The sequence below is a fragment of the Camellia sinensis genome, chromosome 12 (assembly GCF_055761805.1).
Source record: "Camellia sinensis isolate YWXY chromosome 12, ASM5576180v1, whole genome shotgun sequence".
Lineage (NCBI taxonomy): Eukaryota > Viridiplantae > Streptophyta > Magnoliopsida > Ericales > Theaceae > Camellia > Camellia sinensis.
Window position 1 is genome coordinate 130,158,517 of NC_138972.1, and position 26,812 is coordinate 130,185,328.

General features: G+C 35.2%; 2 protein-coding genes across 3 annotated transcripts; both read left to right on the forward strand.

Moving 5' to 3' along the window:
- The first annotated feature begins 1,259 nt into the window (after positions 1–1,259).
- Positions 1,260–5,934, forward strand: LOC114276974 (uncharacterized). Of its 2 annotated transcripts, none has more exons than XM_082899868.1 (4): positions 1,260–1,572; positions 1,861–1,994; positions 4,668–4,772; positions 5,157–5,934. In XM_082899868.1, exons 1-4 carry the CDS (start codon positions 1,498–1,500, stop codon positions 5,581–5,583), a joined length of 741 nt encoding a protein of 246 aa, XP_082755994.1. In that variant the 5' UTR covers positions 1,260–1,497; the 3' UTR covers positions 5,584–5,934. The 2 variants fall into 2 exon arrangements, with proteins under 2 accessions (XP_082755994.1, XP_082755995.1); XM_082899869.1 differs by having other exon boundaries at positions 1,287–1,572; positions 1,873–1,994.
- Positions 5,935–7,087: 1,153 nt separating this feature from the next.
- Positions 7,088–11,008, forward strand: ABCG23 (ABC-2 type transporter family protein). The gene is made up of 3 exons (XM_082899858.1): positions 7,088–7,705; positions 8,252–9,975; positions 10,611–11,008. The coding sequence occupies exons 1-3, from the start codon at positions 7,199–7,201 to the stop codon at positions 10,846–10,848; spliced, it is 2,469 nt and encodes an 822-aa protein (XP_082755984.1). The 5' UTR covers positions 7,088–7,198; the 3' UTR covers positions 10,849–11,008.
- Positions 11,009–26,812: the final 15,804 nt, after the last annotated feature.

Sequence of the window (26,812 nt, forward strand, 5' to 3'; positions counted from 1 at the left end):
AAGTGTAAGTAATCCAATGATTGCCACCGTTACTATCAAAATATTGTCGCCAAAGGGTTTTTAAATTTTTGAGGATGGGTAAGTTTTGAAAGTGGGATTTGGGGAAGATGGATGGGTGGTGATAGCGGTGGATGCTCTCATAAACCTTAATTCATGTTGTGGTGGGTGTGTAAGTTTAATTGTAAGATAGAGTGTCTCAAAATTAATGATGTTCTTTGTAGTAATTTTATTTGAGATTATTATTGTAATAAAAAAGCTAAAAATTAAGGGGTCCAAAATAATTTATGGGATACTAATAGTAGCACTCTTAAAAAAAAAAGGATTGACCAATAAGTTCTATATTTTGGACTTGTAATCCATATAGTTCCATATTTTTTTTTTTGTGATCCATTTAGTCTTTTTGGATGTGTAATCACTCATTTACCCCTGCATTGGAGTGTCACATTTAAAAAAAGTACACTAAAGAGTTTTTTAGTGTCACATTATGCTCGCCATATTAGAGTGTTACATTTAAAAAAAGTACAAATTTTTTAATTTTTTTAGAGTGTCACATCATACCCGTCACGTTAGAGTGTCATATGTCACGTTTGGAAAGAGTACACTAAGGAGTTTTTATTTTTTTAAAGTGTCACATTATACCTATCACGTTGTTACGTTTGGAAAAAGTATATTAAGGAGCTTTTATTTTTTTGAAATGTCACATCATATCTGTCATGCTATCACGTTTGAGAAAAGTACGCTAAAGAGTTTTTATTTTTTTAAAGTGTCACATTATACCTGCCACGTTGTCACATTTGAAAAAAATACACTAAGGAGTTTTTATTTTTTGAAGGGTCACATCATACCTGCCACTGTCACATTTGAAAAAGTATACTAAGAAGGAGTTATTTTTTTGAGAGTAAAAAGTTTTGGAATGTCACATCATATTCATCACGTTGTCACATTTAAAAAAGTATAATAAAGAATTTTTAATTTTTTTAGAGTGTCACATCGTTAGTGATATTAATATCTGCCACATTGGAATATCACATCATACTTGTCATATTAATAAAAGGATATAACTATCTGCCAAAATACTATCAAAATTGAAAATAAGATCACACGGAAAGAAACTCTCCACTAATAAGACTTAACAGATCAATAGAAAAAAATTATGACTAATCAGAATACTTATCTATGAGATGAGATTTATTGATAAATATTCTTAAAAAAAAAATCAAAAAATTATTTTATTATTTTATTTTATTTTATTACTTTTTGACCTAATTGCCCCAACCTCTTGTTAGGGCTTTTCTCTCTCTCTCTCTGAGAGAGAGAGAGAAATCAAAGCATTATTCGATAGATTCTCTCTCCAAACCTCTCTCTTTCTGTATCAACCTCTCTCTCTCTCTCTCTCTCTCTAAAAATCTCTCAGTTGTAGAGCCTTTGCTCTTTCTCTCTGATTCTTTGTTTTATCGTTTGAGCTATATATATATATATATATATATATCAATCAACATGAGTGCAGTCGTGGTCGAGATTGAGGGTCAACAGCTTACCAACGACCTGGACAATCTGTCGGTCCAAGAGCAGGTTTGCCTTCTCGTAGATCTTGTTTGGTTCCCGAGAAAAGTTAAGGGAGAAAATGAACTTTGAATCTCTTATGTTCTTTTCTAGTTTTCTTTAATAAACTAGAAATGGGTCGAATACTTGGGTTAGGTTCAGTTTAGTGGAATTTTGGGGGCGGAAAGATTAGGGTTTTGAAGCTTTTCTTTCCCCTTGCTTTAATTTATCCATTTTCTCAGCAATCAAACGGAGCCTAAAGGTTATCGTTGTTTGTTGATGAGATCTGTTTATGTATGTTGTGATTGTGATTTTCAGAGGGTAGTGCAGAGTACAGGGGGGGAAGGTCAACAAGTGAGTTGTGAGAATCATCATGGAATTTGTGCCATCTGTTTGAATAAGATAGTGCTTCAAGAAACCGCTCTTGTAAAAGGTTGCGAGCATGCCTACTGGTTTGTCTGAATCACATCTCAGTATATCTTCTTCCATTCTGAAATATATGTGTGTATATATATATGGCTTGATTGATTGGTGATACTTTCTACAATTCAATTTCAAGGAAAAATTGATGTCTCTACTATAATGATGCTTTAACTATATCAATCTTTAGAGTCTGGGTGAAGAAAAAAATTCATTGTGCTTGAGGATATAAGTTTCTGTTCACATTGGAAATCCATTTGAAATGTCAAAATCTTCATTGAGATTAAAGTATGTTAACATAATGATGAAGGTTGAAGTGGGTTGGTTAAGGAATAAATGACTTAAAATTGAGAAATAGTGGGAAATCTATAGAGGATATTTGAAATTTGAATCCTGTGTTTAAAAATAAAATAAAAAAATTCTCAGCTTTTTTGTGCTTATGAATTTGTTTGCTTCAAATATTCGCATCTCAATTTTGGATTTGTGAAGGATGGATTTGGGTTAATGTCTGGCATTTTAGTTTCCTCCCTTCCCCCAATAAGTATTGGTATTTTAGGTTCACTGTGTTTTGCCTATATGTTCTTGTTCTAGCTTTTCGGTCCAAAGATAAAAAAAAATTGTAATATTTTGAACCATTCTTGAACATCCCCACACATATGATTAAGAAATTTATAGCTCCTACATAAATAAGTAGCTGCAATGTTACTCAAATCTAATGAACCTCACTTTTATAGCACAAAGGATAAAGCCATGTAAACTTAATAAATTCATCAATAAACAACACATAGTATTTAAAAGTAGACATAGAAGAGGTAAATGGCCCCCACACATCACTATGTATAAGAGAAAATGGTCTTTGTACAATTGAATTAGAAAGTGAAAATGGAAGCCTATGACTTTTTGAAACACAACAATCATGACAAGGCTGAGATATACCCTTGGTTTTATTAATAAAAGAAAGAAAATGCTTCTTCATATGAGCAAACTTAGAAGAAGAAGGGTGACCTAGTCGTTTATGCCAATTGGACTCTGAAGTAGACACAGTAGTAGGACTGAAAAATGCAGTAGCAGCATGTGACAATGAAGAAGAATGATAGGATTGAACAGGAGAAAAATGGTAGAGGCCATGAGAATTAAGGCCCTTGTGTAAAATGGCCTTGGGGTTGTTGTCCTGAATAACAAAAGAGGAATCAGTAAATGTAATATTGCAATTATTCTCTTTAGTGAGCTTATGCACAGATACCAAATTAGATGAGATAGGAGCATGCAACACCTTATTGAGTTGGAATGAATGATGAGGAGTGGGAAGAATACCCTTACCAGTATGCATGATACTAGTATGGGATTGTAGGGGCCAGGTTTTGACAATCCTGCTAGTTCACGAAAGAGAAGTAACTCATTGCTGAAAAAAGCTGTGAAATGCTGAGTGCTGCCTCTACTGGTGGACCTGGTTTTGCAACATAAATAAATTGAAAATTTGAATTCACAGGCATTTGATAATGCTGTGAAAAACTGATATAATTTGATCTTATTAAGAGTTCCTTTTGTTTTCTGGTTATTCACATTCTTGCTACAATTCTTTTAAGAAGGTTAATGATTAGTGGCTCTGAGAGAGTTAATCTAAAATCTGATGTGGCAATCCTAGGTGCACCATATCTGATGAGATGGAACTTTGGTAGTTTCTTTCGTCAGTGAAGATGTGTACCTTTCGGGCCTTATAATAGTTTTAATTGCTTCATGTTGTGGTTTTGTGAACCAGACTTTTGGTGGTTTGTTTGATCCGCAATAGTTTTTGACTCTTTAAATACCTTATCCTTTGTATCTTTGTGGAAGATGGACCAGAAATAGAGTTCTGAGTTTGTGTTTTTACAATATTTCCCAGTCATTTAGTACCCTAGCTATTGTTAGCCTCGTCAACTGAAGGACATGCAGGGATTATAGATGGAATTAGGTCTAGTTAGGCTTTATTTTAGACTGATTTTATTTTATATATTTTTATTGGTTGGTTGGTGCTTCATGTTCAAAGTGACAGGTGACAGGTGTTCGAGGCATTTGAGAGGTGTATTTCGTGTGTTTGAATTCACGTTTGTTTTGAAATGCAGACCTCACATGATAATTGAAAAGGTGTTCATATCACATGGAGTTCTCCCCCCCCCCCCCTCTCTCTCTCTCTCTCAAGATGTAGTTTTAGGCCTCGTTTGGGAACTGGCTAATTTAGTAACTTTTTGGCTATTTGGCTTAAAAGGTAGGTAAAAAAAACTTGTATGTTTTGGATGACTTTTTAGCTAATTACGAAAAGATGTGCAAAAAGTAGAGACAAAAGAGAATCTTTGACTTTTTGGTATGAGTTGTTGGCTTTTTAGCTAATTTAGTAATTTTTTGGCTAATTGGCTAAAAAAGTAAGTCCCCAAACGGGGCCTAGCCTCGAGGTTTTATGTTTCTTCTGTTTAAACTTCGGCACATGAATGTTGGGTGAGATTTTTTAAGCTGCAAGCTTGAAGTGCCACTCAGGTTATAATTTTTATGATTGTTTTCTATCTATAAGTGAATGATGTTTGCGAAGTGAATGAATTAATTTTTTTTTTAACTTTATGCCTTGCAATATAAATTCAGCATAGTTTGAAAGCTTCTAATGTAATGATATGTTAATACTTGAAATGACATGTATACTAACTTCTAACCTTTTTTCCCTTCGTTTTGTATAGTGTGACATGCATCCTACGATGGGCCACATACAGAGAGAAACCGACATGCCCTCAGTGTAAACTTCCATTTGAGTTCCTCAATGTCCACCGCTCACTTGATGGAAGGTATGGAAGCAATTTTCTCTTGCCTAGTTATAATTTTTCTTCTCTTTTTTTGGAGACAGCACCTGGTGCTCTCTGTTTTCATGTTAACTTGTGAAAAATGATCTTATGAGTGTAACTGCCAGTTGTGATATGTATCATCCCGCATCTCACTGGAATATGTATAATTCAGGGAGAAAAACTAGCGTGGTACTTTATTATGGGTAACTATTTTTTGAAGTTGTAACTTTTGTTTTGTGAGGCATAATTGAAGCATAAGCTGTGAGTTTGGATTGCGTATGCTATGAAAAAACTTACGATTAAATTTATGATCTTAAAAATTGGCTGTTTCTTCACCGTGTGTTGAGTAAAACTCCTTAATGAAACGTTCGTACTCTACTTTAACAGCATCCATGATTATATGTACGAGGAGAGCGTGTGCTTGCTCCTTAGAGCCTCATGGTTTAAGCCCTTAATTGTTGAAGAACGGGAAGAACTAGAAGATGAAGGAGAAGCTTATTATCCATATGAGGATGACGATGAGGAGGATTTGGATGAAGCTTATTTCAACCGTTCATCAAGTCTTCGGATTGGTAACCGGAGATGGGGAGATAATGGATATGTTAGGGGAGGAAGACAAGAAGCAAGGCCAGTTCATCGACCGAACCCACATAACTCAAGTGCTGGTCCATCCCGTGAGCCTAAGAAGAAAGAAGTTGCTGTGAAAGATGCATTGGTGGGACGAAGGGCCAAGAGGGCACTGAAGCGTGAAGCTGCTGATAAGGCGGCTGCTGCAAAACACGAGCAGCATTTGGTGAGGTTGGGTCGGAAGTAGTTGAGTATATTTCCTTGGATTCAATCCATTGTACAGTATTTCCTTGCTTTTAAGTTCGAGCAATAAAGACATGGTTCGGTAGTAGGAATCTTGGAATGATGGGCTGAATCACTGCCCAGTTGTTGTGTTCCTCGAGATTTACGTATCTGATTATGAATTGTATTCACAAAATCACAGTTCTTTTTTAATTTAGCATAGTGATGTATATTATTCCATTTATTGTATCTATGCAAATGGGTCGGTCTGCGAATCCAGATTTATCATGAACACCATAATCTTGTAGGAGGCGAATTCTGTTGCAACTAGTTTGGCAGTTATTTTTGTATCAGTTGATTTCCTTTTCCTTCTCAATTGCGTTTTCTTTGTGGTTTTCCAAATTCCATGAATTCTCTTTGGATTTCTTTGAGTCTTATTTGGCCACTGAAACATTAGGATTTTTGACACATAATTTTGAGATTTTGTTAGGGTTGGGCAATGTGTTTAAACAAGGTTTTAGAAACCGGACAGGCGATTGATTCGGAAAAGGGATTCGGTGAACGGGTTATCGGTTCAACTGTCGGGTTGAACTGGAATTAAACTATGATGTTATAAATATATTTAAATAAAAATATAAGTAAAAAAATTATAAATTAAAATAATTGAAAATAATAAATTATCTTCAATATTTCTTCTAATATTTTTTACTAAAAAATATAATAATATATTTTAAAATACTATTAATTTTTATTTTGAAATAGGGAATCAAATATTCAATGTTTTTTCCATATGATTTTAATTCAAATAATTTTATTGAAAGAAGAGCAAATCTCCCTCTAATAAATTTGATTGAATTCCACATATTTTTTAAGTTTTCTTGGAAGAATTTTTTCTCTTATAAATAAGTAGAGACTTTCATAATAATTTCAAACTCTTAATGGAATTCTTCACAAGAAAAAACTTTTAAAAGAGAGTTTCTAATCAAAATTATATATATATATATATAAAATAAGAAAGAATAAAAAAATTAGTTAGAAAATATATTTTTAAAAAAATTTAGTTTCATCAACTTGGCTAGTTTGCTTGATCTGTCTCCGGGTCATCCAGTTTGGCGGTCTACCCGTTGGTTTTGTCAGTCCTTTTTAAATAAATCGATTTTTGACTTAGAACGGTTTAAAAAATATATTCAAACCGAAATCCTGATTGATCGATGATTCAACCGGTTGAATTGATTAATCTTAGTCGACTTTTAAAATCATGTGTTTAAGTTATCCAATAATTATGACTCTTGTACTAATGACTTGCGTTAGATTTGAAAGTAGAGGAAAATTTTATTCAAATTTAATTTAAAGAGCCTCCCAAATTTTATCCGAAAATATATCAAAAGTCTAGTTTGGCATCCACCTGACTGGGGACCCATTTGTACTTTTTTTTTTTTATTAAAAAATTATACTTGTACACTCAAATATTTAGAATGAATCTAGATAAAGCCCCAGTATATAAGTTCCCACAAAGAAGGCAATGTGACTTGTGTCACTCAAAAAGCTTCTTAGATCACCTAACACTGCCAACACTTCACCTCCCTCTCACCTATACTCATCAAACACCCTTTTAAGCAATCAATCAACATAGTAGTTCCATGTTAAAAAATAATTTTAAAATCAACATGGTAGTTCCAACTTCCACTTCCCACCTTCAAAACTCTCTCCTTCAAAACCACCCTCCACCATCCTCTTCCTCCCCCACCCCAAAAAAACACAAACTAAGCTCCAACAAAATGGCTTCTTGCTACGTCGATGACGACACAATAGTTCTCTTCTCATCTTCTTCTTCACCTGCAGGATCCACAACAAGCCCTTCATCTTGTTCCCACCACTCGCCACCGCCACCGCCACCACAACCACCACATCATCACCACCAATGTTCCAACCCTACCTATGAGCTAAGTGTGAGAAATCTCTCTTACACTATACACCCTAACCGGCCAATTTCAAGTTTGTTTTGCCATCCCCAGAAGAAGCAGCAGCCTAAGCCCATCAACATACTGAAATCTGTGTCTTTTGTTGCAAGAAGCTCTGAAATCCTTGCTGTTGTTGGCCCCAGTGGTACCGGAAAATCTAGCCTGCTTCGAATAATCTCCGGCAGGGTAATGTTGCAATATTTTCTTTATTTGGGGTTTTACATTCAGGGTTTTAGGGACTGATATCCTCTCTATTACATGGTTGTAACTGAAGATGTCCATTATATTATTTAAGATTTGTGAAATAATCGGGTTTATTATTTTTGTAAAAATTTTGATTTAAAAAAAAGATAATAATTCATTCCTACCTGTCTAGTTCATTCCAAGGTCATAAAGCTTTCATAGGAATGTTGAAACAATAAAACTACATGCATAGAAAATTTGTCTAGAATTTTACTCATAATAATCAAAAACTATATGTAGTTTGATTTACAGTACGATTCATGGACGGAATGAATTTGAACCCATCTTTTTTTTGGGTGAATAATTTGAATTTGAACCCATCTTGAAATTTATGGACATATGACCCGTTTGGGTACTGATTTTTTTACATATAAGATGAAAAAAATCAATATGTTTGGAAAGTTTCTTTTTTTTTTTTTTTTTTTTTTTGTGGACTTTTTATGTGTTCTGCTGACTTCTCAGCATCATATTCATTTATATTTTTGACAGGTAAGAGAAAAAGATTTTGATCCAAAGAGTGTGTCACTGAACAATCACACAATAACAAGTCCAACCCAAATGAGAAAAACATGTGGGTTCGTTGCTCAAGACGACAATCTCCTTCCTCTCCTAACAGTATACGAGACATTGATGTTCAGTGCCAAGTTTAGACTCAAATCAATGACTCCAAAACAGAGAGAAGACAGGGTTGAAGCTCTGATGCATGAGCTCGGCCTCTTTCATGTCGCTGATAGCTTCGTTGGAGACCATGACAAGAGAGGCATATCGGGTGGAGAGCGAAAAAGGGTATCCATTGGAGTTGAGATGATCAATGATCCTCCCATTCTGCTCCTCGATGAGCCCACCTCTGGCCTCGATAGCTCGTCAGCTTTGCAAGTCATCGAGTTGCTTTCATCAATGGCAAAATTGAAGCGAAGGACGATAGTTTTGTCTATTCACCAACCGAGTTTTAGGATTCTTGAGTGCATTTCCAAGTTCTTGATTCTGTCCGGGGGCTCTGTAGTACATGACGGTTGCCTTGAATCGCTTGAGGACGCGATAAGTGATCTGGGTTTTAAGATTCCGGTCCAACTCAACCCTCTTGAGTTTTCCATGGAAATTATATCCGTATTGGAAGATTCAAAATCAGACAAACCAACACATCTGTCTACCAGAGAAGACAAAAAACAAAAGCTCAACGTTTTGGAGTTTTCCATGAAAATCATATCTGCATTAGAAGAAGATTCAAATTCAGAAGAATCAAGACTCGACAGAACGTTCTCACGTGGAGTGGGACTCACACATCTATCTGACAGGAAAGAACTAGAAGTCAATGCTTTGGAATTGAAAAATTCAAATTCAAATTCCAGACGACTAGACAGAACATTTTCACGTGGAATAGGATCCACACATCTGTCTCACATGAAAGACATAGAACCAAATCTTAATGCACTGGAGTTGGAGTGTTCCATGGAATTGAAAGATTCAAATTCAGGACGAGATAGAATCTTCTCACGTGAAGTGGAACGAACACATCTGTCTGACAGGAAAAACAACGAAAACCCAAATTCCTCCGGCTTCATATGGCAAGAAGAGACTTCCAACAAACATAGGACTACTTGTTTCCAGATCCTGTTTGAAATTTGGGTACTTTGTGAGAGATTCTGGAAGATAATTTACCGAACAAAACAACTGTTCTTGGCGAGGACAATGCAAGCGATTGTCGGAGGATTTGGACTAGGAAGTGTATATATCAGGTTGAAGAACGACGAAAATGGGGTCGCACAGCGGTTAGGTCTATTCGCATTCAGTCTTAGTTTCCTTCTTTCTTCCACAGTCGAAGCTCTCCCGATATACCTTCAAGAGCGATGCGTTTTGATGAAAGAAGCGTCGCGAGGCGCTTACAGAGTTTCTTCTTACATGATTGCTAACACCATTGTGTTTCTCCCCTTCTTATTTGCTGTAGCACTTCTTTTTGCTGTACCGGTTTATTGGTTAGTTGGGCTCAATCCTTCTGTTTCTGCTTTCGCTTTCTTCGCCTTCGTGGTTTGGTTGATCGTGTTGATGGCCAGCTCTTTAGTACTGTTTCTCAGCGCGGTTTCGCCAGATTTTATCTCTGGGAATTCACTCATCTGTACTGTTCTTGGAGCTTTTTTTCTCTTCTCAGGCTATTTTATTCCCAAAGAGAGCATACCCGGATATTGGATCTTCATGTACTACGTTTCTCTTTACAGGTACTCCTCTACAACTTATTCAAAGTTCTAAATTTTAAAAATAAAACATGTTTGCTTGAATGTTCAGAATCTGTTTTTGTTTTTGTTTTTTGTTTTTAAAACTCAACTGAGGTGTTTGTCATGGCTCAATCTGGATTGGACCTTTCAGTGGCTTCACTTTTGGGTCTAAATTCGATAATCCAAGCTGTTTAAAAAAACTCAACCAATGTGGTTTTTAGATATTTTTTGCAACAAAATTTTTATTTTTAAAATAAAAAAATTTTGATCTTAAAATTACTTATATGTTGTAGTGTAACAGACGAAAGACATCACATGTTTTTTCCTACTTATACATGTAGTATATATATATATATATATGTTGTCATTATTTTCTATACATTCTTAGCAATCGAAGATAGATTTGACAACTTTATATGTCACTGATTCTGTATATATTAATCACTTTATTAGTTTCTAAATTGTATCTTGAGTCATACTTCATCACCTAAAACTTGCACTAAGGGAGACGAATAGCCATCCCTCTCTTCAATCTTCCTATGTTCTTTCTATATGCACTACTGTCATTATGATTTTTTTTGGTTGTAACATGTTTTTGTTTAAGTGTTTTTTTGTTGATGTATCTAAATTACCAACAGGTACCCTTTGGATTCACTGCTCATAAATGAGTATTGGAGTATGAGAGAGTATTGTTTCTCATCAAACCCTCAAGATCAGTCTCAATGTTTGCTAACTGGGAGTGATGTTTTAAAGAATAGGGGACTTGAAAAGGACACAAGATGGCTCAATGTTGGAATCATGTTTGGTTTCTTCTTGTTTTATAGATTGCTTTGTTGGATAATTCTTGTTCGTAGGGTTTCAAAAACAACAATATAACAATCTCAAAAATTATCAAACAATTAATTATGGATTTTTAGTGTTACATTGATCAATTTGGACATAGAAATACGTATGCAAAATTTTCAATAGAGATTGATCACTTGTAAAAGATACATAGATATTTGTTTGATGTAATATTTTGTACAGTTTGGAAGGAGATCCATCGCTTAAATATGGCATAAATGAGAGATATTGGAGTACAACAGTTTAAAAAAGTTATATTTTTATTTTATTTTAATGAATTCTTTTTTTTGAATGCGCTAATAAATTTTACTTTTCAAGTTCGGTGATCTTACATAGACTAAATTTGAAAAAATTGATTTTAGTCATCTTTTAAATTTTGTCTTCATATATAAGATCAGGGATTATGAAAACTATATCATGAAATATATCATGAAATCTATCATGAAGATTTTTCATCTATTAATTAGTGTGTGGTATTTTATTGTATAGCAATACTAGGTATTATGAAAAACTTTTTTATGAAAATAATCATGAAAGCTCTGTGACCCATGGATTACACTTAAAATAAAGTATCACACACTAATCAAAGTAATCTAAGGATCATAAATCTTTCATGATCATTTTCATGAAAAAATTTTCATAATACCTAACTTTTCTCTTTATTGTATGAGTAAGCCAAAAATGAAAAAAATTTCATGATCATTTTCATAATATTTTTTTCATACACTAACCTCCCCCAACAATTGTCCAAAATACAGAAAGCCCAATTACTAGTGTGGGCTAATAACACCAACCTCCCCTACAAGCAATAAGTGCATTAAACTCATTAGACAAGTGGACTCACTCGTGTCATCAAATTTTAAACAAATATATATAGGGGTATTCTTTCATAAATATCTTTCCACCTATTTATGTTTCATTTAGTCACATTATTTTCTTATATTTCAATAAATCATATGGTGACATAATTACCAAAATATCTTTAATAATATTCACATTTACAATGCGAATGTTCCGTGATGTGAATGTTCACACCGTCAATGTAAATGTTCACACCATTAATGTTAATGTTAATGTTAACATGTCAATATAAATATTCATATTGTCAATATAGATGTTTACACTATCAATGTGAGCATTCACACGACAATGTGAATATTCACATTATAAAATATGAATGTTCACATCACTAAATTGTTAACTATTCAAAAAATATTTGTAAGGGTAAAAATGTCCATAAAATACCTTAAATATAAGAATTAGAATTTGATAGATCAAATGTTCAAACAATAGGACTTATTGGAATATAAGAATATCTTATGGATTAATTGGGATAAAAATCCTTGAAAAATGATTTTCTAATAAATCTCTCATGTATATATATATATATATACCAGCGTATGCTCGTGCCTGAAGGCACGGTGTAAATAATGTTAGGATTAAAATAAATTTAAATTTATTTTTTAATTAGATCAATTCGCCGAACTCTTCACGAAAACTCACTTTTGCTTATATAATATATAACTAGATAGATGTGCCTGGTAAAAGTGTAATTAACTCTTCAAAAAAAAAAAAAGATAGAGAGAGATTCTCTCTCTCTAGGACCCCTGCATCACAATTGACATATACATTTCCAGAGACGCATGGTTTTCATTTTTCTTCTTCTTTCTCTCCTTTAGGATCCCCAAATTCCTCATACATATACGCACACATTTGCAAAGATATATATATATATATATATAGATACAGATTAATCACACAATTGACATACACATTTCTAGAGACACATGGTTTTCATTTTTCTTCTTCTTTCTCTCTTCTAGGATCCCCAAATTCCTCATACCTATATACACACATTTGCAGAGATATATATATATATATATATATAAATACAGATCAATCACAATTTGTATCATCATCAAAAACCCACACTTTCTCTCTCTATGCGAAAATGGTTTTAGCGAGGGTTTTTCTCTGCATTGTTAGTCTCATCTGGGCTCTTGCGGCGGTAGTAGAATCTCGAATCCCCGGAGTTTACACCAGTGGGCTGTGGTAGAGTGCTTATGCCACCTTTTACGACCAAAAACCGACCCTCTTTCTAAAGAATCACTAAAACTTGTATATATACACAAACATATGGAGAGAGATAAATATATAAGTGGGAGAGAAACGTAGGTTACTTGTTGTGCAGAGCTAGGGTTTCAGTCTGAGAGAGAGAGAGAGAGAGAAAGAGGGAGAAAGAAGTGTGGACGTGGGTGAGAAGCGTAGAAGAGAGAGAGAGAGAGATGGCTTTGAGAAAGAGAGTGTGGACGTGGGGAAGATGTTTATGGGCAAGAATCTAACACTCTTAGATTGGTTCATACATTTTTGAGCATTGGATGTTGTTATTAAAAGTTATCTCAGCTGTTCAAATATCCTAGTAGGATAAATGTCTCTAGGATAAATTCAAAAATCTTTTTCCCTTATTATATAGATATATATCAATTTTATCATTTTTCAAAACAATTTTCAATAATAAAATGTTACGAGGCCCATGAGGGATGGAAATTATCATATAGGTCATGAAATCATATGGCAGCATGTATTTTGGGCAATAGTCAAGGGAGATTGGTGTAATTTAACCAATATAATTTAAAGAATAGACCTTTCATTTTTTATAATACAAATATGTAACAATTCACATTGGATCATCTTGATTTTTTATACTGATATTCTCCTTAATAAATCTTAAAAAATAAACACTTTCAATTATCAAGGTGGGCCCTAATAACTAACCAACAATCCAATGAGATTGGTATCCAAGTTTTTTTAGTTGAAATACATGCTAGTTTTTGTGTGTTTTCCATAGTAGCGATGACTTTTGTGGCATGAGTACCAAGATCTGTATGACTAGCTTCATACTATAAATCTCTATTCATCTCTTCGTATTTTAACATCTTGAATTGATCAAGTTTTGGAGTACTGTATTTTGCCTAAATGGAGTGAGTGAGGATTTTATAGGTGAAGAATCTGAACCATGGACCTACATATAATAATAATATAAATCTAATAAATTAGGCATATATGATCACAATACAACCATGTCTGAACAAAATGAACATACCGTAGAAATACCAGGAACTGAATCAGTAACCACAGTAGGAAATACCGTTTCCTCATTAGCCGAAGCTGCAGAATTAGTTGCCTACCAGGATGTTAAACAGGCCCTCGATAAATGGACCATACCATCAGTCGATCCATATACCATATACAGAAAAGGAAAATTCCAATTCCTCAGCAGAACAATTATCAAGACATTTGAACATGCATCTTGTATCCAGAATAATGATGAAATTATTAGATTAATTCATGTTAATGATTTTGTCCCCTTTCTGAAAGATTATAAGTACATCCATATAGGATTGGTACAAATTGCTTTTAAACCCTTGACCCTTCTTGGTCAAAATACCAGTATTCAATGCACCCTTCGTGATGGACGCTGCCTTGATTGGCGAGCTTCACTTATGGGAGCTATTGAGACAAGTTTGTCTCATGGACCAGTATATTTTGACATATATCCGAATCTTAGCGTTGCCCTATGCGATGCTAACCTATCCAATGTGTTAGAACTCAGGGTTCTCACTCATGGATATAATTATAAACCAGGTACTCCACTCTTCTCTGTACATTCCAGAATTTACATTAAGGCTTTAACAACTTTAAATCCTTATGTAAAAAAGAAAACTGAAACAGGTCAGACAGTCTTAATAGAGACCAACCTTTACAGTAGCCAAGTTGCTGTCCCCAAGATGATTGCTTGGAAAGACATCACTTTTCCAGATAGGTGGGAAATTCCTAATGCCGTGCCACCCAAACCGATGATTCAGCATAACATAGACGATGTTATTCAGACACAAGGAGGACATGTGTATCTCCAATTCCAGAAACCCATGCTTACCAGAAGTAATTCTTCTAATGCTAGTTTTCGAACCGCCCCTAGAAGTTTTTCTAACAACAGTTTTAGATCCGTCCCTTCTATCCCTCCTTATCAAGTGGACTATCCAGAATCCAGTCGTCAATCTGTAAACAAGCTAAACTATTACAGTTCCGCTAAACCAGGATTTTTACCTCATACTCGAAACTACTATTCCAGACCTACTCCCCCAGATATTCTTTATGAAGAAGCTTATCTGAATGAACAGAATAGTTACCATGGTAAAACCATTTATGAATGGAATATTGATGGTGAATCAGAATTTGGTATTTACAAAAAGCTACATCAAATGATGATGTATGCTACTGTTTGTCGCCAGTACAGTAATAATGATCAGGCCATAGCTAAGTTTATTATTAATGGCTTTACCGGTATTCTTAAAGGATGGTGGGATAATATTATGACTCCCCTCCAACAAACAGAAATCCTCACTGCTATCAAGCTTGAACTTGATCCCACTACTAACCAGCAAGTCCAACAGTCTGATGCTGTTTATACCCTTATACAGACTATCATTTACCATTTTGTTGGCACCAGTACCTCTACTCAGGACCGTGGCCGTGAGCTCCTCCAGAATCTGCGTTGTCCTTCCTTAACCCATTTCCGTTGGTATAAGGATGTTTTCCTTCTTAAGGTTACCCAACGCTCCGATGCTAACAGTACTCATTGGAAAGCCAAATTTATTGATGGCCTTCCTACCCTCTTTGCCGAACGTGTCAGGAAAAAACTTCGGGATCGCCATGACCGGATGTCTATTCCTTATGAACAGTATACTTATGGACAACTTGTGTCCATTGTTACCGATGAAGGTCTTTCTTTGTGTAATGACCTTAAACTCCAGTATCAAATGAAACAACAAAACCTAACAGGAAGAAAAGAATTAGGAGAATTTTGTGACCAGTTTGCTTATGAACCTGGAATCAAATATCCTAACAAAACCAGGAAGATATCCCATAGAAAATCCACTAAACCTTACAGAAAGAAGTCTTATCAAAAGACTAGCCATCCGAAACCTACTAAGAAGTTTTATCCGAAGAAATCTACCAGTAAACCCAAAGGTAAATCTAAATCAGAAGTTAAGTGCTATAAATGTGGCCAAACAGGACATTATGCTAATAGATGCAGATCTAAAGCTAAATCCAAGGTCAATGAATTGAACCTTGATCCAGACATTAAAGATCAGCTAATCCAAGCCTTAGAAGCTGAAGAAATTTCAACTGAAAATGAAATCCCTTCTGATGATGAGCTTAACCAGTTATACTCTTCCTCCTCCGATGAAGATGATCCAGAAGAACCATGTCCCTGTAGTACCAATCAGGACCAAATATCAGAAATCAATTACTGGAAATCCATAGTGGAAATGAATGGTTTACACTTAGGAGAGCCAAGTAGTATTAATGTTTTAACAGACACTCAAAAGGATATGCTTGCTGTTGCAGACCAAATCCAAGATCCAGAAATAAAAATAAAATATTTAAGGATGTGTTATGAACACCAACAAGCAACAACAGAAACCCCTCCTATACCAGATTATTCTTATAATCTTCAAACAGTCATTAACAGAATCCAGACAAAATCCATAGTAGAACAGCCTACTACCCTCCAGGATTTAAAAATGGAAATTAATATCCTTAAAACAGAAGTTAAACATTTGCAAACTGCAAGTGCAGCTGCTATCAAAGATATTAAATATCTTCATACTCAAATTCCTAAACAGAAAGCAGAAGAAACTGAACAAAAACTTGATCTTAACAAGCAAGAACCAGAATCCTCAACTCCTTATTTATTACTTGTTAATCAGGTTACTTTTCAGAAATGGTACATAAAAATTTCTTTTATGATTAAACCGGATTTTATCATTAAGGATGCCATTGCCTTAGTTGATAGTGGAGCAGATATGAACTGTATCCAAGAAGGTATAGTTCCGACCAGGTATTTTGCAAAAACTACCCAAAGTCTTACCAGTGCAAGTGGAAATTCTCTCCAGATCAGGTATAAAATTCCAGAAGCTTATATTTGTAATGAAGATCTCTGCATTCCTACATCTTTTGTATTAGTCAGAAATCTTGCTACAAATATTATTTTAGGCACACCTTTTCTTTGTCTTTTAATGCCTATCCAGAAAATTGATTCAACAGGTATTTATTCCCAATTACAAGGAAAAACAGTTACTTTTGAATTTATCACTCAACCGTATACCAAAGAATTAGATCAGATTCGTGATTTAATTTCTGTTAAACAAAATCAGATAAATTTGATTCAAAAAGAAGTCTCTTTTTTAACAACAGAACAAAGGCTTAATCAATCTGCTTTTCAACAGAAAATTAAATTAATTGAAAAGGAATTTCAATCAGAAGTCTGTGGTACTGTTCCTAATGCTTTTTGGAATCGTAAAAAGTATATTGTAACATTACCATACGAACCAGATTTTGATGAAAAATATATTCCAACTAGAGCTCGCCCTAGTCAAATGAAAAAGGAATATATGGAGATGTGCAAAACAGAAATTCAAGATCTTCTTATGAAGAAACTCATCCGTCCTAGTCACTCCCCGTGGAGTTGTACCGCCTTTTATGTGAATAAAAATGCAGAGTTAGAACGAGGTGTTCCTCGCCTTGTAATTAACTATAAACCGTTAAATGAAAAATTAAAATGGATTCGATATCCTATTCCGAACAAAAAGGATCTTTTAGATCGCCTCCAGGATGCTATAATTTTTTCTAAATTTGATCTTAAATCAGGATATTGGCAAGTCGAGATTGCAGAACAGGATCGCTATAAAACAGCTTTTACAGTACCTTTTGGGCATTATGAATGGAATGTTATGCCATTTGGGCTCAAAAATGCACCTTCAGAATTCCAGCATATCATGAATGATATTTTTAATCCTTTTACAGAATTTACTTTATCTTATATTGATGATGTTTTAATTTTTTCCTCATCAATTGATCAGCATGTTAAACATCTTAATATTTTTAAGAATGTTATTATTAGAAATGGTTTAGTTTTATCGGCACCAAAAATGCAGTTATTTCAAACCACTATCAGATATTTAGGTCATAATATATCTAATGGTAGTATTATACCTATTAACCGTAGCATGGAGTTTGCATCTAAATTTCCTGATGAAATTAAAGATAAAACTCAATTACAGAGATTCTTAGGCAGTCTTAATTATATTAGAGACTATTACCAGAATTTATCTACAGATGCTAACATCTTGTATACCAGGTTAAAAAAGAATCCACCACCTTGGTCTCCAGAACATACTTTAGCTGTTCAGAAAATTAAAGCTAAAGTCCAACAGTTACCTTGTTTAAATTTACCCAATCCTGAATGGAAGAAAATTGTTGAAACTGATGCTTCCAATGAAGGATTTGGTGGTATTTTAAAACAGTTTAATCCCAAAACTCAGAAAGAAGAACTTTTACGTTTTCATTCTGGGCATTGGAATCAAGCTGCTTTAAACTATCCGACCATTAAACAGGAATGTTTAGCCATTGTAAAATGTGTTATGAAATTCCAGGATGATTTATTAAACCAGCATTTTCTCATCAGAGTTGACTGCTCTGCTGCTAGACAGATATTTAAACAGGATGTTAAAAATCTTGTTTCTAAACAGATATTCGTAAGCTGGCAAGGTTATTTATCCAATTTTGATTTTGATATTGAATATATTAAAGGAGAAACTAACTCTTTGCCTGACTTTTTGACCCGTGAATATTTGCAGAAATCAGCAAATGACCAGTAGAGGCCACAGAGGTCGAGGTCGTGGCCGGGGTTCTAACCCTCGCTATGATCCATCAGAATATCCACCCCTCTCTAGAGGAGGTCAAACCAGTAATCCAACGGCAAGGGATGTTCTCCTAAGGCCGGAAGACCCGTACACTCCTAACAGTCTTTCTGATGAAACGGTCCTCTGGATCGAACCATCAGATGAACAGTGGATGACAGATCCGTGGGAGATTAAACGCCGTTATCTCACCACCCAACAGTCACCTCCTCATTTTGATCAATACAGATATATTTATGAACAGATACTCGTTGAAACTGGCGCTGCAGAAATCAAACATACTTTGCATGATGCCAATAAAACAGCCAGTCCTATTCAATTCAGTAAAATGGTAATCCGTAATATCATGCCCATTTCTACCTGGGGCATTCATCCGCATACTACCCGAGATATTGATCTTCGGAACAAACAGACCAAATACTCCTACTGGGACTATATTGATGCCTTTACTCAGGTATTCTATTACCAGAACCCCATCAAGAATCATTCTTGGTTTATCCGTATCACGTCCGATGTTCTCAAAACCGATGTCCCTTCCTGGTTCCTCGTTTGGTGGGATAAGTTCGGACTTTCTCTTGACATTTTACCAGAATCCGTAAGAACAGAATTTGATGAATGGCATGTTGCTTATTCTCGTGCCTATTCATATCTAAATAAAAACAGAGAACTTTCCATCCGAAAAGCTATAGTCCATTTCTCTATCCGCTTCAGCATTCCATGGATCTGGAAATGGGACTTTGCATGTGACTACCAGAATAAAATTCCCCGTTTAAAAAGAATTTATTTTATTAAATGGTGGGATAAAATGGATCTTAAGGATCTCATTCCGAAAATACAACAGCATACCAAAGCCTGCTGGGACTCTGTCAAACAGCCTGCTTTATCACCAGCACCCTCTTCCCCTGTCACTAATCCTTTTGTCCAAATGCAGAAGGAATTAAAACAGAAATTTCCTAACCTTTCAGATAATGAATTAATTCTTAAAAGTATGGATTATCTGAAAGAACAATTCCTCCAATCCGTTAATCCTGAAGATGACACCTCAATGAGGTCAGGCACCAGTCATACCCAATCCGAATCAGAAGCTGATCCAGCCGACCACGTGTTAGCAGGAGAATCACAATCAGAAGATGAGGCAGAAGTCACTCTTGGCGACTTTTGGGACTCTTTTACAGCTGCCATAGCAGACAAAATGGCTCAAGACAAAGGCAATAAAGGAAAGGGCCCCGAGCTTTAAGAGCGTCGGCACATCAGGACAAACAACTTTTCAGAAAGCAGATGCTCCATCAGTATCAGGGATAAAAGACGTTCCCCACTTCCGCCAGCTTTGAAGATAAGGAGATAGGTGTAATCTGTCGGTGCAATAGAAGATCTCCACCTGTCCTTATATAATAATTGTAACTTATCTTCTTTTGTCTATTTAAGGGAAGGCCCTCACCCTTGTTGAGGCACTTAGAAATTTTCAGCTTTTCTTTTATTTTTACGTTTTCTATCTCTTGTACTCTTCTTCCAAACCCCCTCTTGTAAAATATTTTACTTCCTCAATAAAAGTTTACTAAGCGTATTTCAATATGTATGCCCTCTGTTAATTTACTAGAACAGTTATTAACATATTTAAATTTCTGGCAAACCCAAAAACAGCACTATCTTAATACTCCTGTAGATCTCTATACCCAACAGTATATATCAGAACAAATTGCCGAGTGTGATCAGAGAATTGCAGAGTTGCAGGTGCTGATCAACGAGAATCTGGTGGCTTGGGCGGCCAGAAGGCCTCCGCCACCCCAACAGTAAAGGTATTATGAGATCATATATGCTCTAATTTGTTTTATTTATGTCATTATTATGTGCATATTAATTCTTGGGTTTGTGCTTTTGTAAGGTTAATTAAATGTTAGGGTTAGTGGGACGTCACCCAAGTCGCGTAGGGTTTAGGTCGGGTTGCAGAAAGTGCGTTGACCGTTTGATTCCCGTAAGCCGTTGACAGACGTGCTAAACCTACCTTTAGTGAGCACCTTTCAATGTTTATTTTCATAGTTGGAAATATGTCACTTCACTTGATTCTACTTTTTCAAAAACACTTTTAAAAAAATTCTACAATCTTATTTTTTATATTTTTACTGAATTTTGTTAATATTTTAAGTAATTTTTTTTTTTTACTTTTTAGACATACCTAACATAAATATACTTAAAAAGTAAAAAATTTGTGAAAAAAACTTTTTAAAAATTTACTAAATACCAAAAATATAAAAAAAATAATAAATAAATATGATAATTCAGTACATTTTTTATATTTTTATATATTTATTAATTTTTTAAAATATTTTTTCACAAATTTTTTACATTTCAAATACATCTAAGTAAGGCACATCTAAAAAAGATGTTTAAAATTTTAAAAATATTCACTAAAAATAATTATAAAAAAAAACACGAAAATCAAAAAACTCAGTTTTCGAAAAATTTAATCCAAAGAACTCAAACTAAACACACTAAATTTTTTTTTATTATTATTTCATCATAATTGTTTTTTTATATTTTTAAAAATAAACGACAATTATAATTTTGAAAATAAAATTTTAATTTATTTGAAGTCAAATATGATAAAATCATATAGTTATGATCATCCACTCAATTTGATTTTTTAATGACTTATTTACACTTTAAATCTAATAAAATGAATGGTTGAAATCGTAAAAAATAAGTACCGTGGTTAGTCCCATTAGCTCCAACATAACCCTTTGATCTACACAGTAGATGGGAGAAAATCTTTTCCTTTTGTTGTTATCTCACCAATGGATGCCCAAGGGCATAGTAATTGTAAGCTTATCTACAATTAATTTGTTAGGAACTCTTAATTATTTCCAAAGGTTCATATTTATGGTTGGTTGGCATTATTGCAAAAAATAAAAATGCAACAAGGGATTTGTTAGTGAGGTGAAACTTTATCCCACTAGATTCCAATGTGAAATGTGATTTTTATGTATTTATTAATTTGAATTTTATTATTTGTATTGTTTCTGGTGGTAAGAAAATATAATGAGAAATCAATTGGTATGATGTGCTCCAGCTAACTAAAGTTTGAATGGCTCGTTGGGTATAAGCAACAAAATATTTTTCAAATTATTAGGTAGTGTTTGGTTCATTGAAATGATTTTAGGTAAGAATGAAATGACTCTTTTTTTTGGCCTCTCATCCGTTTGGGAAGTTGGTTTGTGGCTTTTTTGGCTAAAATAGCCACAAAAAACAAAATAATCTTTTTAGCCCAATAAGATAAAACATCACATCCAACCCATAGTCATTACATTCTTTCTCTCACAAAAAAGTCAAAAAAGTCAAAAGTCTTTTCCAAATCAGGCTTTTTAACCCTAGATTAAAATAGTCAAAAAAATCAAAAAGCTAATCCACTTCCCAAACGGAGCTTTGAATGACCATTTTCTTAAATTGATTAATGGTAATTTCATTTTCAATATAATTTTTTTTAAAACAAAATATGAGAACGAGTATTATGACAAAATAATCATTTATTTCAGTCTCACTCTATTTAATCAAACACTGTCTTATTGTTCATAAGTTTCTTAGTATTGAAGACGGTCAATTAACAGAGGAGTACATGGCTCTGGTTTGTTTTTTTATGTTTTTTTTTTAAATCTTTGATGAGTTTTTTGGTTACCCTTGTTCAACTGTTTTTCATCATACACAAGTCGATACTCCAATGTAAAATTGATTAGGTCACAAAGTAATATCATTGGTTTTGACTTAAGTGGTAATGGGTCCACCTATGTTAAAATCAAAATGGTTTTTATCTTTAATTGTTGATCAAAAATGGATGATTTAGCCATAATTTAAATCGATAATTCAATTACAATTCAAAGTGATTTTAATTATATTCCAATTTTTATTTTTTTTTTCTAATTCAAAAATAGATATGCAGATAGGCTATTCTATATATCTGAGTATTGCCCCTTAGCACCCTCATCGCATTTACAGAGAATCCTACCGTACCTACGTCGAGGTCGAAGCTAAGACCACCGCGTGCTCTAGGCGCTAAGAAATATGTTTAACTCCAATAAGAAGAATTATATCCCAAAATAAGTATATATGATATGTACAAGTAATACCCTTGGAACATCACACCTCTTGAATTTGCTTAGTTAGTGTCTTTTCTAATTATTAATATTAAGACTCCATTTATTTCGACGTAAAATATTTTATACAAAAATATTTTTTTATAAATTGATTTTACACCAAAAAAAAAATATTTTTGTTTTTGTTTTTCATTGTTTGGTTGGAACTTGAAATAAAAATATTTTATTGTCTTAAACATATATTTTGATTCAATAAAATGTCATTTATGAAATTTTAGTGAGTTAAAATATTTATTTGAAAAAGCATAATATTTTGAAAAAATAGTGAGTGAGAATCAATTTTACAAAAATTGACTTATAAATTTTTTAAAAATAAGCCATTTTGGGGGAAAATATGCAAAAATATTTTTTCTTTAAAAATGTTTTTCTTACTTTTTGTTCAACCAAACAACAAAAACTATTAAGAATATTTTACGTCAAAGCAAGTGGAATTTAAATAACATGTAAAATTTTAAACAAAGGATAAATATCACACATTAAATACCAACACACTTGTACAAGTCTAGAATAATAAAAATTCAACACTATAATAATAATAATAATACATTGTAATAACTTATTCTATTAATCATTCATAGAGTGAGATTAGATCTACAAAAGGGAACACATTTAATCATTTTATGCAAGTTCACAATTAATGGTGTTGGAGATCAACGTAAACATCATTAGGAGAAGAGAAGGGGATCGTTTGCGAGGTTTATTAGACTGTGTTTGATTGGGAGATTTAGAGAGATGTGCGTACCGGATTCCACACTAGATGAAAGTGGATCGGGACTCCGCACTCGGTTGGACTATCCAGGGACTGAAGTTCCTGCGACAAGAGGCACCGTTAGAGCTATCCGGCCAGGGTTGGCCGGATGACCCCTCCGGTGTGGGAATTAGTGATCGGAGAAAGGAGTTGAGTATGGTTTTGCTTGGAATAGTTCAGTTCTATTCAGTTACCTTCAATGTGAAGTTCATGTCCTATATATATGTTGTTCCTTGCTTGCTTCTCAAGGTGGATTCATGGAGCTTGGATGCTGCCAGGTATCCTTTTGGCATTGCTCATGGTGGGGGACTACCTGTTAGTTGCCAATAAATGCATATACTCATTGTAGTCATACTGATAACAAACCACATTCCTTTGGCTCAACAACTTCTATGATTCTAGGTGTAGGGGACCAGCTGAGGTGGCAACCTGCACATGCACACGTTCACAGCTTCCACGTTTCCTTGCGAGGTTTTCTCAGCTCGGTACCGATGTTCCTCAGCTCGGCATCATTATGCCTTGTCTCGGCCTTTTACAAGATCACTCATGGAGATGGGCTTGTCCATTCAGGTAACTTTGCATGGGCTCGGCCTATTTTCTGTTCGGCCCGTAGATTCAGTCTCGCAGCTCGGCCCAACCCAGCACCACGGCTGGACTGGCCTTTCCACTACGGGTTGGACCCAAGTGCTTGAGGACTTGGGTGGACTGTTGGTCATGAAGTTGGGCTTAATTGGTTTGCCCAAATACTCATCCAACCCACTTGGATTTGGACTTCAGTGGATTAGGCCGGCCCAAGGCTTGGACCCGACCCATTTCACGTTTAGCCCCTTCATTTGTCCCTTAGCTCGCACTAAGGTTCCCCTTAGGGGAAGCTATTGTTCTACTTCCCAAGCATCGCGTCGTTTCGGTTTTCCTCAGCTCGGCCATGGTGACGGTTCAATCCTGACACGCAATTCCTGCATGCGTCCTTTCATAATGACACGGGGCGATATGAGATTGGTGTGTAAAGATAGTGCGTTGATCCCATACTGAAGGTCGTGCTCCGTGTACCTGCGCGCCGGCTAGTGCAATTAATGCTCTGGCTGTCAATACAAATCCCTTCATCTGCTTTTTCGTTCCTCTAGAGAGTTTCAAAGAGAGAGAAAGGACTCTTTCCAGTCCTTTGAACCAGTCTCGTTGGTGCTCTGCTCAGACTTTTTCACTGCTGATCTTGCTCTGCTACCACTGTTCTAATCTCTGTAAGTCCTCTTACGACTCTTCTTCTTTTGCCTCTTTTTGCCTTAATCATCATGTTTGGTCTACTCGCTGTCTGTATTCCATACTCTGTTATCTGAGTCCTACCTCTGTCCCATTAGGTTTGTTGAATGGGGAAATTTCGTTCACTGGTTGATACCCCTGAGGCCATGGCTATGTTCCGGCTGGACTATAATATTCCCAACGACATTACCCTCTCGTTGGCGTTGGCGAAAGTAGACGCCAAGCGTATGGGCACGAGGAATACCGTTGTTTTTTCCATCGCGGCCATAGTCGAGAGAGGGGTTCGATTTCCTCTTGACCCGTTGGTACGCCGGTTTCTGCATCAAGTCCAGCTAACCCCAATGCAAGTATCTGTGAACCTTTTCCATGTTGTTTGCTGTGTCTCTGCCCTCAATAAACAATTGGGTTTGAACCTTGACATATGGGATATCTTAGGTTGTTATACTCTTTCTCATAACAAAGACCACAGCACATATTATTTGCGTGTTCGCTCATTTGATTGCCATTTGGTTACCGAGTTCCCTGATTCGGATAAACACAATGATGATTTCCTTCAAGTCGGTGGAAACTGGGAGTTCCCCGCCGGTACTGAGTTTCAGTCTGAGCGGATGCCTCAGAAAGACGACTACCCAGTGTAGCAACCCTCATACTGTTTACTGATTACTGACTGATTGATTACCGATAACCATCAATTACCGTTAAACCGAATTGATTATGACTGATAATCGAACTGATTGAAGTACTGAACTGACTGACTGAAATTGGAAACCGAATTGATTGAGTATATGTTAGTTAAATTGCATTCTATCTGTTTGACTGTATGAATATCTGTTCATGCTTATGTGTTTAGACTGCTAATTGAAGGCCTTATCGGCGGCTGAATCCGGAATCGATTGATGTTTAATGATCCTTAGAATTAATGTGATTTTATGGTACAATTATCTGAAAATTGATTAGGTATGATTAAATTAGATTAAATAAGCTAATTAAAGAGTTGGACTTAATTACCGTTTTGCCCTTGAGTGGGCCGCTATCTCAAATACACACACTTGAGCCTTGTATACACTTCTATCAGAGCATTTCATCAGCTCATTTCTTGAGCCTAACCGGCCCTGAGAGAGAGAGAGAGAGAGAATTGGTTTTCATCTTGAGGAATTGCTTGGAAATTGAAGAAATTGTTGAGGTTGATTGTTAATTTGAGCTCCCTTCTTGAACTACAAGACTAAAGGTAGCTCCATTGTCTTCTTGTCCATGTTTTAAGTTGATTCTTGCATGGTTCATGTTAATTTGTAGAGCTAAGTCATGATTTGGTTCATTAATGGTGGATTGAAGCTCATCTCTTGCATGCATGTTAGTAATGTTGCATTTTGAGGTTGATTACATGGACATTAGTACATGCATGCTCATATTGTTGTTATAGACCATGTTTCCAACTGGTTTGAAAAGAAATGAGCTCATTTGATCAAGCTTTGGAGCTTTAATTTGGTTTAAAACTCATGCATGTCCATCTTTTGGTCATACTCCATGAGTTCATCCTGTTTTTGAAGGCTTGAGCTCTCTTGAAACAGCATTAAAGCTTTGAAAATGATTTAAGATCATGCATGTCATGTTTGAAGATTGTTCTTGGAAAATGATTTGAAATTGGTTTGAAATTGGGTTTGAATTAAACACCCTTGGGCTTTGATTTCTCAAATTGAGCTTTGAATCATGTTACTCCGTGTGTTTATAAGAGTTTTCCAGAAAATGAGCCCAAGAGGATCGATTTTGAAGCATTTAAACTTGAGTTTGAGCTTGGAGGTGCAATCTGGGTTTTCCAGATTTCGCACTTCCGCTCGAGCGGGAAAATTTACGCTCGAGCGTGGAATCCGAGCAACCAGCATCTCTCTGCACTGTTTTGCAGTCCGCTCGAGCGGAGGATTGGGCGCTCGAGCGGAGTCATGTCTCAAGCTCGAGCGGGCGTCGAGCGGTGATTTCACCCATCCAGTACTTTTACAGTACGCTCGAGCGGGAAAGTTTGCGCTCGAGCGTGTACCTTTGTTTGCCTGTAAGCTCGAGCGGGGAAACCTGCGCTCGAGCGGGAC